The sequence below is a fragment of the Chelonia mydas genome, chromosome 1 (genome assembly GCF_015237465.2).
Source record: "Chelonia mydas isolate rCheMyd1 chromosome 1, rCheMyd1.pri.v2, whole genome shotgun sequence".
NCBI lineage: Eukaryota > Metazoa > Chordata > Testudines > Cheloniidae > Chelonia > Chelonia mydas.
Window position 1 is genome coordinate 286,076,222 of NC_057849.1, and position 19,425 is coordinate 286,095,646.

Consider the following 19,425-nt stretch of genomic DNA (forward strand, 5'->3'; position numbering starts at 1 on the left):
CCCTGAGGGACGCTGAGCACGTCCCCTACCTCAGTAATTATCTGTCGCAGAAAGCCGACTTTGATGAGGAGATTCAACACCACCTCCTATACATCACTGCAGCTATCAGATATATTTGAAAATTGTGACATCAAGAACCAAACCAAGCTTCTCATGTACCAGGCCATCATTATTCCTGCTCTCCTATAGGGTGCCGAAACCTGGATCACGTACAGTAGACACCTCAAGGCTCTTGAATGATACCATCAATGGTGTCTCTGCAAGAGCTTCCAGATTAAGTGGAATGCCTGATGCACCAACATCAGTGTCCTGGACCAAGACAAAACTTCTAGCACTGAGGCTATGATCACCCGCCACCAACTCTATTGGGCTGGTCACATTCTTCGAATGCCAGACAATCGATTCCTGAAGAAGTCATTCTCACACCTGAGCCAAGGCAAACAGATGAGGGGAGAGCAAAAAAAGCACTTCAAAGATACCCTCAAAGCCAACATGAAGAAGTGCAACATCGACAGATGCAATGAAGACAACAGGAAATGGAGAAATGAAAAAGGAGGAAGGAATGTGCTGCAGCCCAACTCAATAATCCAGATCTGCCCCTTCCATCAGGAAACATCTACCCCGAACTGTGATAATATCTATGGATCCCCAACTGGTCTTATTAGCCACCTGCAGATCCACCAGCGATAACTGGTTATCATTTCACGGAATATGATCATCCTCAAACTCCAAGGGATTGCCACCTATTATATTGCAAATAGTGTTGCACTGGAAAAAATGTTACACTGAACTGCTACATTACTGTAACTTGTCATGTTTTGGATGAAAATGCATCATTCTATATTTTATGTAACAACTGAACAACAATGAAAAAAACAAATACTGCATTTATTCAGACAAGTGTTCAAAATTAAAAAGGACTAAATAGACAGATTTTGAGGAAACTACAGAGTATCCACTGCAGTCCTATACATATAGCAATTCAACAACTGCTAAAATAGTTTGATTCAATTCATCTCTCAACTCCACAAGTCAAATGGCAAAGCTGTTCACAATTTATGACCAGGAATGATAAATACAGCAAAAGACTAGAAGCCAGGTGGGTCTAGTGTTCTATTTCAGATTAAGGTACTAACTCACTGTGTGATCACAGGAAAATCACTTAACTTCTTTGTGCTTCAGTCGGTAAAAGCAGGTGTGCATGCTGATGCACAAAGAACATGCATGGCATTACATTTTTCTCAAATGTTTTTTTAGAAGTACTATTGCAATAAAGAATATCTTGCTACTGTTACTGTTTCATTATCTTTTTCTGAATACATATTAAGGTTAAGATTTTAATCCCACAAGAATTAGCTAAATTTAAAATTATGGTTCCCACAGCAAACATACTTGTTTATATTGCACACAAATTCACACTAGCAGTGCTGAAATCTGTCTCACTACTGACAGTTGAAAGAAGGGGAATCACTTCCTCATAACTGCGAATTTCTTGACTTGTATTTAAAATTTTAGTTATACATACTGTATATACACCAAAATGCAACCTGATGAAAGATTAAAGCAGTTACACAGACAAAATGATTAACTGACACCATGTGTGCTCCTTACTGGGAGAGTGTATGAAATGCTACCACTTTTATCAAGTGGCTTTCAATGCCTTCTGGCGAGGGGTTAAAACTGACTGGTGGTAGAAGGCCTGAAACAGAGAATTTTTTTTTGTCCAGGGAACCCTGGCAGAAGAAGGGAGATGCTGCACCTGTTAATCATCAGAGAAACTAGACAGGTCTCTAATTTAATTTGTCACCACAGAGGGATCCCACAATCCATCTGTGATAGAATACTTCCCTGTATTCACACCCTCCACACTACTGTAATAATCTTTGTACAAAGTGTGCCTTGTAAGATATCACTTGAAAGCTCATAATTGGCTAGTCAGTATTGTCCCAGTAAAGTTTGTGGCAACGCATAATATGAAGTTTGAAGATTCCCCTGCATGATGTTATTACTACATGTTCCAAACCCCACAGCCCTTTCCAGGCAGAAATGAGGTCTGCCCTAAACAAAGGAAGGGATATATGCTTGCCTTAATTTGCATTTAAGCAGTAAACAGAGTCATCAAGCAGGGAGGGAAAACAAACAGGTGAAAAAAAACAGCAGGGAATATCCTTCCACATAAATTCTTTGTCCCATAGGTCTAAGCTAAAATATTTTTCAAGAGGGGGACTGAAACTATAAAAAGAAGGGACATGCAGCCCAAAGTACCCCCTTTCACCCCCTCCCCCATTGCATTCACTGCACCTGAAGCAGCCATAGGATTCTGAGGGAGGAGTCCTGACCTAAAGAGTTTGATCAGTAAGACTGCCAAGAGCAGGTGGTGAGAATAAAACTTTGTTTTGAATTTAATATAGTTTTTATGTCAGTCTCCAGGAAGTGTTTGATCTTTATTTTTCTCGTAATCATTTCTGACTTTCATGCCTCATTACTCTCCTCACTTAAGAGCTCTCTTTGTAGTTAATACATTTGTTTCATTGTTTTTAGCTAATCCAGTGTGTTCAAGTTGAAGTGTCTGGGTAACTCCATTTGGGGTAACAAGTTGTGACCATATTATTCCCTTAAAGGAATAATGTACTCAATATATTTGTGCTGTCCAGGACAGGGCTCGGAAGTACAGGATATACATTTCTGGGGAGAAATCTGGTCTAGGAGTTGTTGGGGTCACCCTGTGGAAATCTTAAGGCTGCTAAGAGCCGAAGTGTGGCTGGCTGCAACAACTCCACCACCACACAGAGAGAGAGAGAGAGAGCGCGCGCTGGGAGTGATTTACATGCTGAAGGCTGTTTTGTGAGCAGTCCAGGCTGAAGGCTACAGCAGCAAGGCATTGTAAAGGGCACCCCAGATTACAGGCTGGGGTGACACAGCTACTCATCAGTCTGGATTGTACCCTGGTATGTCACACCATCCCATGCTTAAATTTTATTTCGGAGCCTCTTTTGGCTACTGGTACGATTATAACTAGAACACTAATAGCCAAAAGATTCAAATACAGAATTTTCATTCTAAAATTAATATTTTTTGTATTTTCTCTCTGTACCTTCTTTCTCCTTTCCCAATTTTTTTAAAAATTAATTTCTCTCCTCTTCTAGAAATCTTGTGGGTCCCTTTCTCATCCTGGGATTTTTAATCAATATTCCCTCCCTACTTTCGGGGTTGTTCTCTTATCTTGGTATTTTTGGGGCACCTTACCCTTTTGGTTGGTTTGAGGCAGGGGGATTCATGCATTTCACCTCTCCTTAAAATCCCTTCTGGATTTTTGTTTGGTCATCCTCCTACTGTGGTCCTTTCAGAGAGCGTGCTTCTTCTCACTTACTCCATTCCCCATACTCACAGGAGGGGGCTGCCAACTCCCCTAGTGTTGAAACTGGTGAAAGCCTAGCCAATTTCACCCTCAGGAGCTACAAAGACCACTGTAAATCCAACCCAAGATAAATCAATTTCACTCTTCCCCTACACAATTGCTTAAAGTGCTGTAAGTGAAACGGCCTAGACTGCCTGAACTACCCTGGCTTTCATTCTGGCACAGCAGCAGCAGCAGCTGTATCCTTGCCTGTACACTGGCCTAATATGGAATTTTCAAGATGCATAGGAAAAGGGGCATAGGAAAGCCTTTCAGCCAAACATTTGTTGGGATGTTCTCTTTTGGCTACAACTGGCATAGATCGCTTCCTCATGAAGTTTTTAGATGTCTTGCATTGAAGATTTCCTTTTCATTGTGCAGTCCGAGTGAAGTTAATGTTATTTAGCAGCCAGTCTTCATCTGTTTTATTGTCACTTTCTGGTACTAGTGAGGTGTGTTCTGTCAGGTGAAACTTATAGTCATTTACTCTCCCTGGAAGGAACAGTGAATCAGAGATTCCTTCAGGAGAAACTTCCAGACTCAATGTGTAAAGTTACTCATTTATCCTTTGGATGGGGTGGCGCTTCTTAACAATGCAATTACATTATTATCATGTATATATTTTGCTAGACTGCTACTTAAGGTTTAAAGAGATCACTTTCTACTATTGATAATACAAAATAACTAATCCACATGTTTGGGCGTTTGGGATAGTCAGGTGGGAAACTGCATAGTAGTCCGCTCTTAGGCCTGTCTTGCCTATACTACAGTCACAAGTTGAATCATGTTTAAACACAGAACTTACTGAGAAGGCCACTTCCCCTGTCCAGTGTGAACAAGGATGAACCATGCCATTAAGCATATTACAAAATTTTGCTATACTAGCACTTAAGTCTGCACAGCTAGGGAAACTATTAGCAATTTGCTAATAAGAACTGTCTTTGAACATGTTTCTGGCTAATATGGTTTCAATTTTCAGGCCTTAAACTGTGTAATTGAGAAAAAGATGCTTTCCTCCTAATAACAGTTCCAATATTGTGTCTTCTCAAACCTCAGTCGCAGTTGTGAGGGATACTGAATCCTTAACAGAGAGATCTTTTCTTCCAAGTTTTAAACAATCTCCATAAAAATCAGTTCCCTCCTCAATTTATCAAGCTTCACTTCCTTGGAGTTTCTGCTATAACACACCTACTAACTGCCCAGTCACCTAGAGAGTCCTGTAGCATAGATGGGGTTTTATCCTGTAGAATCTGCTTGCGGTTTTATCTATTCTACAGGACAGCTCCCAGCACTCGGAGCCTGTCTACACTAGTGCTTTAAAGCGCTCAGACTTGCTGCGCTCAGGGGGGTGATTTTTCATACCCCTGACCCAGCAAGTTAGAGCGCTATAAAATGTAAGTGTAGACAAGCCCTTTGTAGCCAAAGCCAAAAACCTAAGCCAATATGGTGGACAAAAGGTGACATGTTTAAAGCTGATGGCTTGCTCTTTGTGCAGAGAAATATATGATTACACTTTTCTTCCTAAAGGATCCATCTGAGGTGACTTCTGAAGAACCAAAGAAATATTGAGAAAGGAAAGCAAACCAAGAACCCAAATTCCAGATTGATATATATAGTATGACTCCTTTGACTTAAATGACTTTGTGAAAGTCACTGCAGAATGTTACACAGAGATCTCTCTCTTAAGTGGACACTTTTTTTCCAATCCCAAAGCAGAGATTCTCTGTTTAATTTATCTAATATTTCTTTTTCTGTAACCCAGATTTTTGCTAGGACAGACACTTACCTTCCTGGGTTATTTAGCAATGTGATTAGTTGTTCGCCATATTTAATTCCCTGTACAGATTAAATATCTTTTTGTAGTCTGTTAAATACTGTTTTTCTAGAGTGAGAAATCTCTAAAATAGCGCAGGCCATTACTGTATCTTAAAAACTAGGAACAAATGCCTGATTAGGATTAAAAGCCACATGAAATTTATATCCTGAATCAAACCTCAAAAAGCAATGCAACTAACAAGACTTGCCAGACATGCAGCCCATGCACCATGACAAAACTGCAAAGGCATGCAGCAGGGAAATCAAAAGGAAGGAAGGAAGAAATAATAATAAAATGAGACCGTAAGCACTGGTAACAAGTCAGCAAGGACAAAAATATAAACAAGAAAGATTCTTAGCATTAAACACTGGATTCAAAGTAACTGGCATTAGGCCACAGTGTGGGTAGATTCCAAGCTACCATTTATGGACTGCAAGCCATCAACCGAGCCCCATATCACTAAGGCAAACCATCTGTATTCTGTAGATATTTTGCTTGGTTATCTTTCAAAGCAGTGTACTTTTAGAACCATCTTGATTATAAAAAAGGGGAAAGTTAAGGGAACTGACAAACCATGACATATGCAATATAAGGCTCAAGCTGTTCCTAAAGTAAGGGCATAGGCAGCTCAGCAGTCTCTAAAAAATATTGTACGTCCATCTGAAGTCTAACACTTATTTTACAGAGGCACTAATTCCAAAATACAATATTCCTTTATAATTATTGTGCCTGGTTATTAACATTCACTAAATATGGTAAACGTTGACTAGAGCATCCCACTATTATTCTAGGACACCAAGGTGTGCTAGGCTCTCAGCTCCAAAGGGCTCTGCAGTAAGCAGGAACAGAGCCTTACCTATCAAAGGCTGAGCGACTGGATCCACTCTCAGTTTCTCTATTTTGTGTGTTTACCTTTGGAAGACTTAGTTAGTTTGCTGTACTACAAAGAAAGGCAGCAAAGGCCATCTCCCTCTTTCCCCCAAGAAAGGATGTGGGGCTGATACAAACCCTGCAGAGACCTGCACCCCGTGGTGAGCTCAGGCTGGGCCTAGCCCCAACTTCCAAAGGGTCCCACCTTTCTGGTGCTGCTCCTGTCATTCTGCCACCACCCCCCTCGGGACCCCCACTGCCTCCCAGGGCCCGGTCCCCTCCTGCTGAATATGAACAGCTTGTCCAAGCCACTTGGGGCTATTCGTTTCCCCCCTCCCGCACTGCAGGTATTGCTTTTGCATTCCCCCCCCATCGCCCCCCCGGGGCTGCTCCTGCCGCCCCTCTCCCCGCCAAGCCCCAGCCCTGCACCACCCCCACGCTCTCAGTCTCCTGCCCCCTCGGGGTCTTCCCCGCACCCGCGCGCACAGACATCACCTCCTGCGCACCGCGCTGGGCAGCAGGAGCCTCAGCGCCGCCGGGCCGGGCCGGCTCTGGAAGCGAGGCCGGCAGGTGGCTCCCCGCCCCGGGGGGCTCGGGCAGGGCCGCGGGCCTCTTACCTGCTGCTACCACCGCAGCGGCCGCCAGGCAGAGCGAGAGGAGCGGCGGGGGCGGCCGAGCGCGCATGGGGCGGCCCCGCCAGCAGCTCCCTGCCCACCCCCGGGAGCAGAATGACGGGCCCGGCCGCCCCGGGAGGCATGACGGGAAATTCCTGGGCACCGGCCTCTAATGCCAAATATGAGCATGGAGCCGCCGAGAGTGCAAGGGCCAGCTCCGGCCTGCCCCGCCCCGCCGGGCGCCAACCCAGCCGCAGGGCCGGGCTGCCGCGCCTCCCCCCGGAGCAAACAGCACCCGCGTGTTATTTGCGGGGAGACCCCCCCCCCCCAAGGACGGTGCCCTTGCCAGCTCGGTTCAGGCGCGGAGCGTCTCTCCGCCTAAAGGTGGGGAATTACTCCATGGGCTTTAGCACAGCCCGGCCGTGATTTCAGCCGGCAGCCCGGAAAGGTCTCACGCAGCCCCGTCTCACCGGGGAAGGATGGTGCGGCGAAAACGGAGCAGGCCGCCCCCTGTTAATACCACCGACTCCAAGGCAGCTCCCTTGCGGGCTGCAGGGAGACTGCAAAGTGCTAATTTCAACAGTAGTTTTTGTAACGCGAACAACCCATTACCAAGGAAAAAGAAAAACCACCAACTCCTATAGCAGGGTAAACACCCGCCAGTGAAAGTGACTTTCACTCCCAAGGGCAGGGTTCAAATTACTAGTATAGAGATACGACTATCGTCAGCGTCTCTCGATTTATTAATTTCCCCTTTTAGCATTAAAGTAAATCCAGATTATATATTGGAAAAAGCTTAATATAAACAGGAAAGGATGTGGTGGAGTGATCAGCTTCGTTAATGTATTTGCTATTTGTTGGCTTCCCAGTCTGAAAGCGACCACTACCACTCCGCTAGAATGGCTTTTTGGTCAAGAGAGCGATTAAGGGTGACTTGGTCTTTATTTCTCTTTTGCTGTAGCAAGATTAAGCCTACATTAAATGGAGCAACTGGTCTCAGAAAGCATAGACCTCTGAGGGCAGAAGAGAGGGAAGGTGGGTATTATTTAGTTATGTAGTTTACTAGTTTAACCACTATTGTGCCAAGTGTCTTAAAAGCCTTGAGTACAGCTTTATGAACATCTGAAGATTAGTAGCCCAGGTGTGCTAGCTTTAACAGCTACCCCCATACCCAGCCACAGAAAAAATGGTAGCTATTTAAGAATTTTATCACAAAGTAAAGTGGTGTCATTAGCCAGCATAGAAACAAGAGCAGAGGGTTCATCATGGTCTTTTATATGTCAAATACTGTATACAATATTTAGCAGCAAGGATCAGACAGCAGATGTGCTTCTGGAATTAACTTTTTTCTTTACTGTTCTCCAGCCCATAAAGGCAAGATGTATTTGCTCCTTTTGTAATGCTAACTGGCTAAATGTAGAAACCAGAATTACAACATAGCTAAAGAAACTGTTCTGGAAAACCAGAGGATTTAACAAAAGATAGATGTTTCTAAAGAAATCTGTGCCCATGTTTCCAAAATAGAAAAAACTTAATAGCAGCATAGAAGAAACCAGGAAATATTAAAAATATTTCCAACTTTGAACTGTTTTTAAGACTTTTCTGATTGAGCTGTTTGTCACCTTCCCCTGCTCATACTCACTCTTGTATTTTAACCCAAAATCTATAGGGAATTTCTTCATCGCACTAGTGGGCTCACCTTTTGATATTTCAAAATATGCAGGTTATAATTTCCCTAGTACAGTAACACAGCTTTTAGACTTTCAGGCACCTATGAAACATTCTAGTCTCCAGGAATAGGCATTTATTGCAGTCTAATGTTTGTGGAAAACATACAATACTTTAATCAAATAAATGATTAAGAGGTGACTTGGTCACAGTCCACAAGAAATGGCATGGGAAAAATATTTGTCACAGTAGAGATATCTACCAGAAAAAGTATAATGAGATCTGATGGCTGGAAGCTGAAGCTAGACCAATTCACAGTAGAAATAAAGGTGCAGTTTAAGAGTGACTAATCAATCATGGAAATCTACCTAGAGATATGATAGAGTCTAAAAATTTGCTATATTTCAAAACAGAAGTTATGAGCTTGATGCTGCTGACATTTGTGGGTGATATTCTTGGATCTGTGTTATGCAGGTCAGATTAGGTAATCATAAAGTTTCCTTCTGGCCTTAAAATATATTACAAAAATAAAATACACTCCCATGCTCAATGTCAGTGATCTCAGCTCAAGATTGGTCTTCAGTGGAGTTAAAGTATGTATTAAATCAGCCCTAGAGCATACCCTAAAACTTGTATCTTGAGAACATGAGCTTTTGTTAAAACTTTAAACAGTTGTAGTACGAAGCTCTTCTCTCTCACCCATTCACCAAATGCAGACAAATATACAAATCAAAGAGACTTCTGAAGATCGAAAAGTTGAGACACATATAAAAACCCCCTAATAAACCTTTAATTAGAGTTTTGTTTGTGTGTGTGTTTTTTTTTGTTTGTTTTTACAGGACAGGTGACAAATTACATCAAATATCTGATTTTTCTCAAACGTCCAGATATTATACACATTCCCCTCTGTCTTGCAGGGAGGGATATTGGTCAACTTAACAGTTTTAGGTAAAATAAGATGCATAATAGTACATATTACAATAATAAAATGTACAGTGTTTACAAGAAATATATTTTAGAAGCAAGAAAATGATGCATCTGCATCAAAAGGTGACCTTTTAAAATGCCACAACTATTTTTACATTCACTCTTGCAACAGGTCACAAGATGGGGTCACTAAGATCAGGTCAACAAATCACTATGATGCACATCAAATACAGCAAAATCAGTTTATATACATATATTATACATATACATGTATATTATACATATACATATATGTATATGTACATATAGTAAAACTCACGAAAATCTACCAGACCTGACATAAAATCTACTCACTCATCAAAAATATGTACTTGTCCCTCATGAGTAGAAATTTGCATGGCAGATTATATATATTATATATACTAATTCATTAGCATCTGAGACGTAAAACTGAGAATTAAAAAATTTTCAGATAACAAACCCTCCAATAATAAACATGGTGCCCTCAAAAGCACAAGGTAAGGCACAAAAGGATTTTCTGTTGCAGAATAGTGTGCATCATGTTTAATGAACCATAAGAAAAACATGCATTATTTGTGCAAGTTCATGCTGCAAATCCACCATATCTACAAAAGAATTAAAGTGAGTTTTATTAAATTTATTTTAACTGGTACACTTCCAGTCTCACCACCTATGCAATATTTAGCTGGATAATTATAGACAAAATTATGTGGTGTAAACAAGGGATCAGTGCAGCCAATAGTCTTAGATATGCAATGAAACTTCTCAGCAACAATTCTGTAGTTACTAAGAGTGAATAAATGTTAATACAAAATTTAACATTGAAATAAAGTAACTCACTTGTACATTTATATTTCTAGCTCTCATGAACCAAAATTTTGTTGCAAAAAATATGCACCTTTGTTAATTTTACATGTAACTGGTTAATTAAAACTTATTTAAAGTTATAAATATATTAGGAAAGTTACTTAATCCCAATAGTACTTTGTCACAGTCCTGGTATTTGTAATAAATACAGCTTTTCACAAAATATTTTTTCAGTATCTGCCAATTGTTTCTTTATTGCTCACATAAATTTGAATCCACTACAATTGGTATCAGACCTTTCACACAAAATCATAGTCAGATATTTCAATATAAAAACTATAAAAGATATTTAACTTGTATCTAATATTTTAAGGTGTGTGGCTGTTTGACGTTTATGTGATGGTACAGCCAACACTATAAAAACATTAGGTTATGAATAAAATAGGAAGCTTATTCACTGCTTTAATGCAGACATCCTCACAGAACACGACTACTTTTGCCACCACCAGCATTTACACTTATGTACAAAAACCAGTATATCTGCATTCAGTTTCTGTTTCCCTCACACTTATATGCAACCACTAAAGCCAAATTAATTTTCCCATACCCCAGCTGGAGCAAATGAATCCTTTAGAGCAACAGAAACCTAAAATTAGACTGAAAAATTAACTTTTTTACTTATTTGCCGTCAGGAACTGTAGGTGTGTGTTACAAAATATCCACAAGATTATTTCACAGGAAACTATGGAAATACAGGAAGTCGTCTTTTCTCCATGCTTTTGGATTGTTATCAAAACACTTCTTGGTGCAAAAAAATTACAGCCACCACATCTGAAAATGTTTAATAAATTCAGTGTTCTTCATGCAAAAATTAAATGCATTGGTTTACTCAAGCTCCAAAACTTCCTGAAGCAACTGTTTTTGTCCACTTAGCATTACTGCCTCATTGCTAAGTCCCTTTGGAAACAAGATTTCTGGAACGTTCAGACTTTTATTTAATCAATGAAAATATTACATACAAAAAGCACTAAAAAAGGAAGACGGCAGCCAAACAGGAATTTTCCTGCTGCAAGTAACAGTCCTAGTAGTTGTAGAAAGTCTTCTCAGGAGCTTCCCTGAGAGTTAGTTGTGCCTGTCCGTAGACGAAGATGTGACATTGAGTTCATGTGTTTGTTTGATGGCTTCAAGGGTGTGTTGCAAGTAAGAGCCTGGGGAAAGCGATGATGATATCGATCCAGCCGCAGGTATTTTACCGTTACCAGCTTTCCTGCAGTAAAATACAACCAATTACTAGTTTAGACCATTACATTTAGTTTAACAGATAAATATACTGCAAGTTAGATAAATACTTCAATGCACTGATGTAATCAACAAATTGCCAGATAATTCATACCTACGAAAAAAGTCAAAATGTATTTTGCTATTGCTTAATATTTTAGTTAGAAGTCATCTTATAGTGCTAGCTAAAAATGACAGTAGCTGCATTTCTCCTCAATTTATAACCCCCAAACTTCTTACCATCAAACCAAGAGCCATGTAATGCTTTAAAAGCCTTTCCAGCATATTCCGGAGACAGACACTTGACATATACACAACCCTGTGGTGAGAAAAAAAAAATTAAGCTGTAAGACCAACAAGCCAAAACATATAACAGGAATACAGGAAATGCATTTACCTCACGTGAATTTTTGTCCACAGCTATATGAACAATTCCATCATTATCGCTGCATTTTTCCAAGATTGCTTCTTGAATTGCCAAATGCCAGTGGTCACCAATTTCCCTAAGTAAAACAATTAAGAGAAGATATAATGAAAGAGTCTGCATGAACACTTTTTTACATTTCTATTAAGAAGTCTGATTCTGGTTAATTTTTTTTTTTTTTTACAACAAAGCAATGTTTAAAGGAACATGCAAAGTATGTTAATATGATATTAATATGTAGTAACATTAACCCTTGGAATGTGCACCTTGGATGGCCAATTAAAGTAGCTAATAAAATGTTAAGGTCCCAACATGGCAATGCATCCTTTACCGGCGGAAAGAGTAAAACAATCCCTTTTAAAAATCTAGAAAACAATCAGATTTTTAAAAAAATGGATGTTTCCTGAACTGGAGGGAGAATTGCCAAGATTGCTACTAAGTAAACTCTCAGGGAGCTTAGGGAAAGGCCCAAAGATCTGAGATGTAACGGGTACTCCAAAATGTCTTGAATCCTAGTTTCTGATAGAAGTATGCCCTGGAGTGTGGACCAGATTGAAAGCTGCTTCCACTTGTCTAAATAAGCAGGTGTAGTGGATTACTTTCTGCTATTAAGCAATACCTCCTGAATTGCCATTGAGCAGTCTTCCTCCACCTGAATTAACCTTTACACCATAAGGTGCAGGCTGTTCACGTCTGCATGCAATATCTGCCTGTGCTTCTGGGAAAACAGGTCTGAAGAAGAGGCAGAGAGCTGATGGAGGTTGAATCAAGAGGCTGTGAAGGTCCGAGAACCAGCACTGTCTCAACCATGCTGGAGCTTTAAGCATTATCTGGCATGGTCTTCTGTCAACTTGAGGATCACCTGTGGTATGAACAGAATGCAGGGGGCCGAAATGAAGAATGTGTACAGGAAACTCTGCCTCCACTGTAGGAGAGAAGTGTCAGTAAATGAGCCTGGACTGTCACCCACTTGCAAACAGAATGATGGCATTTCGTTTTTTATTGCACAGAGGTCAACGAATGAAATATTCCAGACCTGAAAGAGTTCTGAGCACACTGTTCTTCAGAGACCACTCATGATTTTTGGAAAGTTTCCTGCTGAGATGACTGGCCAACAGGTTCTGGGAACAATGTGTTCCTTTTCATGCAAAAGTCTGTTTCTCTGGTTTTGACAAAGCTGAGTGGATAGTATCTAGACCAACAAGCCCTTGATGTAAGGGGGGGGAAGTGCAGCAAGCCTTGAAAATTGTTTGAGGATATTGATTACGAATTGACCCTTCATTGTCTGTCCATAATTATTGGGTTCAGAAACCTTCTAGCTGAGCACCCCTATCCTATCAGGGATGCATTATGCATTGTAATAAATGTCTTGGATGAAAGGGGATGAGAACATGACACATCCCTACATATGCTGTTCTGATCCACTCACTGTTCTAAAGACATTAGGAACATAGGAAGTACATGGACCCACTTGTCAAAGGGATTTCTGTTTCGTTGATAGTTTTGCTGTAGCCCCCCCCGAGAGAACATGTTTGGTCACATAACATGTTGGGTCACGTAAGTACATGAGGCCGTGTGGCAAGCTCAGACTCTGGTGGTGGGGCATGACATGAGAGACTTACACAGCTGGACAACAGTCTGCGTTTCTCCCTTAGGAGAGATTTCAGTCAACTTCATTGACTCAAGTAGGGTCTCAATGAACTTGATTTTCTACGTTGGAACTAACGCGGATATCCCCTTGTTCAGTGTAAGTCTCAGACTGTCAAAGAAACGAAGGATGAAATGGATGTCATGAAGAACATGATGTTCAAATCTGCTTTGAAGTAACCAATCATACAGGTAAGGGAAGACATGAATTCCTTTCCTCCTTAGGTATGACACAGCCATACTCCAGCTGAATACTTGCGGCACCAATGACAGACCAAAGGGGAATAACATATTCTGATAATGTTGTTGAGCTACCACAGAACTTAGAAGTTTCCTGTGACTTGGCAAGATTGCCACATGGAAGCAAACTTCCTTGAGATTAAGGGCAGCAAACAGCATTGCAATCTTGGGAAAAAATAATCGATGTTAGGGAAGCCAAGGGAACTCTTACATACTTGATGGACTTGTTGAGATTTCAAAGAACTAGAATGGGTCTCAGACAACCCCCCTTCACAGACTTGGGAATCAAAGTATTGTAAATAATACCCCTTTCCCCAATGCTGAAAGAGAACTTCTCCTATGATTCCTAGGATGAAGTGTCTGAACTTTTTGAACGAGCACTGACTTGTGAGATGGGTCCCTGAGAAAGGATGGAATAGCTAGGTGGAGAAGGAGGTGGACAGAAACTAGAGAGAATACCCCAGTCTCTCAGTGCTTAGGATCCATTTGTCTGTCGTTACAGATTCGCAAGCACTGAGGAAATGTGATCATCTGTTTTCAACCTGGGGTTGGGGCGGGAGGAAGGAGGACTGGCTGTTGCTGGCAACTGTAGAGTTATCCTCAAAGGAGGAATCAAATGGCATGCCTCCCGACAGCCAACTGAGAATGAGATGCTTGTGTTGTGCTACAGTTAGCGGTCTGTACACGCACCTCTTGGGGGCTGGAGTATCAAACACTAATAAGCAAAAACTGTTGGTTTGAGAGTCTTTAAAAGAATGTAAGGTCTCATCAGGTTATATCTGAAACCAAAGACAAAACTGCCAAATAGAATCTCTTATATCATTTGTTGACAGTTCATAGCTATTCCCGAGTTCTGTAACCAGGAAGCTCTCCTCAGAGTTACTGCAGAGGCACTCACTCTACAAGAAGCATCAACCACATGAAGTGCAGACTGGAATGACGTCTTAGTAACCATGCAATCTTCTGCAAAGAAAGCCTTAATTTCTTCCTTTGCATCCTCTGGTAGTTTCTCAGAAAACGTGGACATTGCGTCTCAATTTACAGTCAAGTTTAGCTAACAGTGCCTGCTAATTTACTATATACATCTTCAGAGAGGAGGCAGAATAAAAAATTTTCTCCCATTTAAGTCAAGTCTTTTGGGCTCTTTTTCTGTGGGAGTTGATTTAAGTCTCCCCAACGTGATCTCTCATTGGTAACTGTCACTACGAAAGAGTTCAGGGTGGCATGGGAATAAAAACACTTGAATGTTTGTCCATGTCCCTAGCTGTAGGAGCTAAGGAGGCTGGCATATGCCATAAGGTCTTTACTGGCTCTAGAAGATCCTTGTTAATAGGGAGGGGCTATCCTCACAGGGGCAGAAGAGCATGTCCAAAAGCTTGTGGTGTTTTCTTGTACAAGCTCAGCTTTTATGTCCAAAGCTGCAACCATTCTTCTCAGAAGTTCCTAATGAGACAATCATCTGCAACGGAAGAGGAAGTGTCCAGGATCATGAAGTCATTAAGCGAGGAGGAAAAGATGTTAACAGGAGCAGATGGATCCTCCTGTGTTAAAAATTGGTTCCCTGGGCAAAGGTTCCTACTGAAGCACTAAGTGCTCTGTGGGAACAGCATTTTGTACTTCCAACCAAGGTGGCTTTGTCATCATATGCTCTGATGAGATTCCCCCCAACTGGGCTGGTGATCAAGACTCAAGGGAATGGAAAACACCCCAATGTTTAACATTCTAAATCCAAATTGTGCAACTTTAAGACTGTATTCTTAATTTTACAGCCAATGCAGTCTGTTACATGTAAGCCATAGAAGCTCCAGTGTCTTTTTTGGTGCTTCAGAAAATCAAACATTTTTACAGCCAAACAGGAGAGGGCCAGAGTGACAGTGTATTTGGACAGCAGATGACTGACTACCACACTATTGTTGAGGAAGTGGTCCGCAGAATGCTAACACCGAAAAGCAAGAGGAAAGGGAGGGTGAGGTAAAAAAGCAAAAAGAGTCTCTAGTCACTTTGGCTGGTAATGCACACATCCTGAATGTTAATTTTTTGCTTATATACGATACTATTTCTCTGACCAAAGTATTGGGGTTGAAGTTTTTGAGATGTGATGCATTTTCAGGAGGGATTTGAAGAATCAAAGTTTTCCACCCTGTCCTAAGGCACATTGGAAATAGCACTTGGGGTACGACCACATTTACTTACATGACGGGATCAAACATATTGCGAATCTTTAGACATGGTGTCAAACTGTTTGGTGGCGAATTTCTTCTATCTAGATGAAATGCTACAAGGAAAAAAACAGATTTAACAGTTTAGTAAGTAATGAATACAATACTATCCAGTTTACAAGCATCTCATCTTTACGTTTAATCCTTTTGTTGCCTTGAACTTAAGAGTAAGAATATCTTCCTTCCACAATATGAAGGAAAAAAATTTCAACAAATTACAATGTTCCCATAAAGACACTAATAATATTGAAAAAAACAGATACTTTTATTTTTTCAGATTCATAATTGCTAGGTCTAAAGATATTAGTTTTGATATTCCGGCCAGTACACTGGATGTTAAACAAATTCCAGATAGCTAAAAAGTTGTATGCTATAACTAATGCAGAAATTGCATGCACTATCTGTAAGTAAAAACAGAAATCTAAGTTCTTGCTAACTAGTTTAAATTTGACAAGGATTTATGAGGTAATTATTCAGTTATAATTGTGACCTGCCAATATGTTTATAAGAATGTAATTTTATGATGAACTTTTCATTTATACTATCCTTTGGGTATTCTATAATTCATAAGAATCTATTAAGAAATAGGGACAGATGATGATTCAGTATAAAAATAATTTCCATTATTAATTCTTTATATTGGAGTGACATATGAAGGCCCACAATCAGGATGGGGACACTATGTATTAGGAACTGGTAGAAATGGTCCTTAAGCCAAAAAATTTACAATCTAATTTTAAAAACAAAAACCACACCAAGTTTACAAAGAAGAGAAGGATGAGAACAGTGAAAATAAGAATGTGGTTACATAGATTAGCTACTGCACAACTTGATGGTTCTATATCTGAAAGGGTTTCTGAAGAAAGACAAACTATCCCATTTCTACACAATCTGTCAATGGTTAACTCCTTCTTGAAGGTGTTACAGTCAGAGTGTTTTAAGTAGAAATCTGCAGGATTTGTTAGTAGCCTCACAAATTAATTCAAGGAGGGCATTCCATTTAGGGCTACCAAGAAGTCTGCTCGAAAAGGGAACCTGGCGGGGTCCCGTTAGCAATGCTAACCGGACATTAAAAGTCCGGTTACCTGCAGTAATCTGCCTCCGCCACCAGGAGGTGGCAAGAGCAGCAGGTGGAGCCTGCAAGAGCATTCAGGAAAGGCTCCAGCAGAGAGAAGTACTGGTGGTTTCCCCATCCTGCCCCGAGCACGGCTCCCCCTTCCCCCATCCTGCCCCAGTCACCCTCCCACCCGCGGCGCGCAGCTCCCTTTTCCCCTCTCAGGCAAGGTGTGCCTGAAGTGACATCCCTATCAAGTTTCAGGGAAACAAAGCCATGGGAAGTTTAATTTCTGACTTCCCCTTCTACATTAAAGCAAACGGTTGGTTGTGCCAGACAGAACTAGGAGACATGGTGGCAAAAACATCCTATATATTTTCTAAGAAGAGCAGTTCCACTCTGAAATGCTAAAAACAACTTATCATGGATACATATTTTTGTACGTGACTTCCCCACTATAGAGTTTACAAATAAGAGGATTTATTTATTTGAATGCCACTCTTTCATGCTCCACCTGAAACGGAAGTCATGCTTCTTTTTCCTGACCTGTGCACAATGACAGCAATAAGTGTTGGAGGCCCAACCCTGCCCTTGCACCTGTACACCACTGTTTCCAATAAGTTAGCACAAGGGTAATGAAAGTCAGAATCTGACACCGTAAATGACGCGCAGTTATTTTTGTTGATAATACACGAGCCAGAAAATAGCTCACTTTCTGTCTGACTACTCTGCGGGCTCTGCTGTATGGCCATTGCAGCACTAACAGAAAAGTTTATACCTGGCACTGAAGTAAACAGATGAGACGCTAAGTATAGAGGAGCTAGTCTATTAAATAGGAAAGTGCTATTTTTATATTGTCACTTTTTCAGACAATAACTGCAATTTACATTTAAATAGATTAGAAAAATCAAATTCTCCCTTTTCAAATGACAGATTAGCCTCATTAGGAGATGCAAGAATAAATGTTAAGTGTAGAATGCAAAATAAGTTACATTTAATAATATAACTATACCTTGGCCTTGCCATACTTTAGATGGTATAACTAAAATTTTGTCACATGCTGCAGATGGCTGTATCCATCTCCAAACCAAATCGTCAGCGCCACCTATTCGTCGTGTCTCTGTGCGAACTCTAGATTCATTTGCAGCAAGGAAGTCAACAGCTCTATTCCAGACCTTCTTCATTTTTTTCCTTCAATTTAGAGCAAGAACAAGAATTATAATTTTAATATTATAACAAAAATACATTATGCATCCAAATACTAGTAATTTCTAATTAGAAGAAATATGGAGGTTACTTACTTGTAACTGGAGGTTCTTTGGGATGTGTGGTCCCTATCTGTATACCACACATGGATAAGCATGTGCACCAGGCACCTATGATCAAAGATTTCTAGCAAGTAGTGTCCGTTGGCCCACACATGCGCATTTCTTCTCATGCTCTGAACAGAGGAATAAGGGCGGTGCAGACCGATGCCTCCCCAGTTCCTTCTTACTGAGAATCCAGTGATGATCTGCAGCAGGAGGGTAAGCAGGGCAGGTAGTGGAATACAGATAGGAACACAACTCTCGAAGAACCTCCAGTAAAAGGTAAGTAATCTCCATTTCTTCTTCGAGTGCTGGTCCCTATGTGTATTCCACAAATATGTGATTGGTAAGCAATTAAACAGCAGTGGAGGGAGTGCAAGGATGCAGTTGTTATAGATGTCTGTAATATTGCTGTCCCCACAGCTGCATCTGCAGAAGATGTCTGGACCAATGCCTGTTTCACGAAAGTATGGAGAGAGCTCTTGCCCTACATAGGTCCAGTATAAATATGTCTTGAAGAGATGCTGTAGAAGTCACTTGTGTTCTAGTGGAGCGGGCACTCACCGCTCTGGGGAGGCACATGCACCAGTTGATAATGAATGATGCAGCCAGAGATCCACTCAGAGTCTCTGAGCAAATAATGCTTGTCCTTTTAATCACTCTGCTAAAGGAACAAGCTATCTAGGCATTTTCCTAATTGATTTTGCTCTCCAATGGCAGAACACTAAAGCCCATTGTACATCAAGAGAGTGAAATCTTCTCTCCTCATCAGAAGCATGAGGTTTGGAAAAAAAATACCAGTAAGTAAGCTGATTCGTGTGAAACTCAGAAATTACCTTAGGGATAAATTTTGGGTGAAGGCAAAGAAAAACCTCGTTATGAAAACTAGTATACTGCCATAAGCACTCCCAGTTCACTTGCCCTTTTGACTGACACGATGGTGGCTAGGAAGACAACTTTTTCATAGAGAGGTAGGACATGGAGCAGGTAGCAAAATGATTAAAAGGGAAGTCTGGTAAGTTCTGAAAGAACAAGATTAAGATCCAAGTGCAGGGTTGGTTTTACCACCAGTGGAAAGGTCCTAATGAGGCCTTTCAGGAATCTGACTGTAGTTGTTTTCACTCATCCAGGATAGC

The 19,425-nt window shown here is 40.8% G+C and overlaps 2 protein-coding genes across 3 annotated transcripts in view; both read right to left on the reverse strand.

The window, feature by feature from the left end:
* The window catches only part of MSRB3 (methionine sulfoxide reductase B3), a 137,978-nt gene extending 131,077 nt beyond the window's left edge, over positions 1-6,901 (reverse strand). Inside the window, 1 exon segment of the mRNA XM_037887230.2 lies at positions 6,701-6,901. Within this exon segment, the coding sequence (XP_037743158.2) occupies positions 6,701-6,886 (186 nt within the window). The 5' untranslated portion in view covers positions 6,887-6,901.
* Positions 6,902-9,121: 2,220 nt separating this feature from the next.
* The window catches only part of LEMD3 (LEM domain containing 3), an 82,394-nt gene continuing 72,090 nt past the window's right edge, over positions 9,122-19,425 (reverse strand). Inside the window, exons 9-13 of one of the 2 annotated variants that reach the window (XM_007069730.4) lie at positions 17,995-18,173; positions 15,903-15,984; positions 11,796-11,901; positions 11,639-11,717; positions 9,122-11,387 (exon numbers count right to left, since the gene is read on the reverse strand). In XM_007069730.4, the coding sequence (XP_007069792.3) occupies positions 11,224-11,387; positions 11,639-11,717; positions 11,796-11,901; positions 15,903-15,984; positions 17,995-18,173 (610 nt within the window). In that variant the 3' untranslated portion in view covers positions 9,122-11,223. Of the gene's footprint in view, positions 11,388-11,638; positions 11,902-15,902; positions 15,985-17,994; positions 18,174-19,425 lie in introns of both variants that reach the window. The other variant, XM_043548350.1, reaches the window with a different exon arrangement.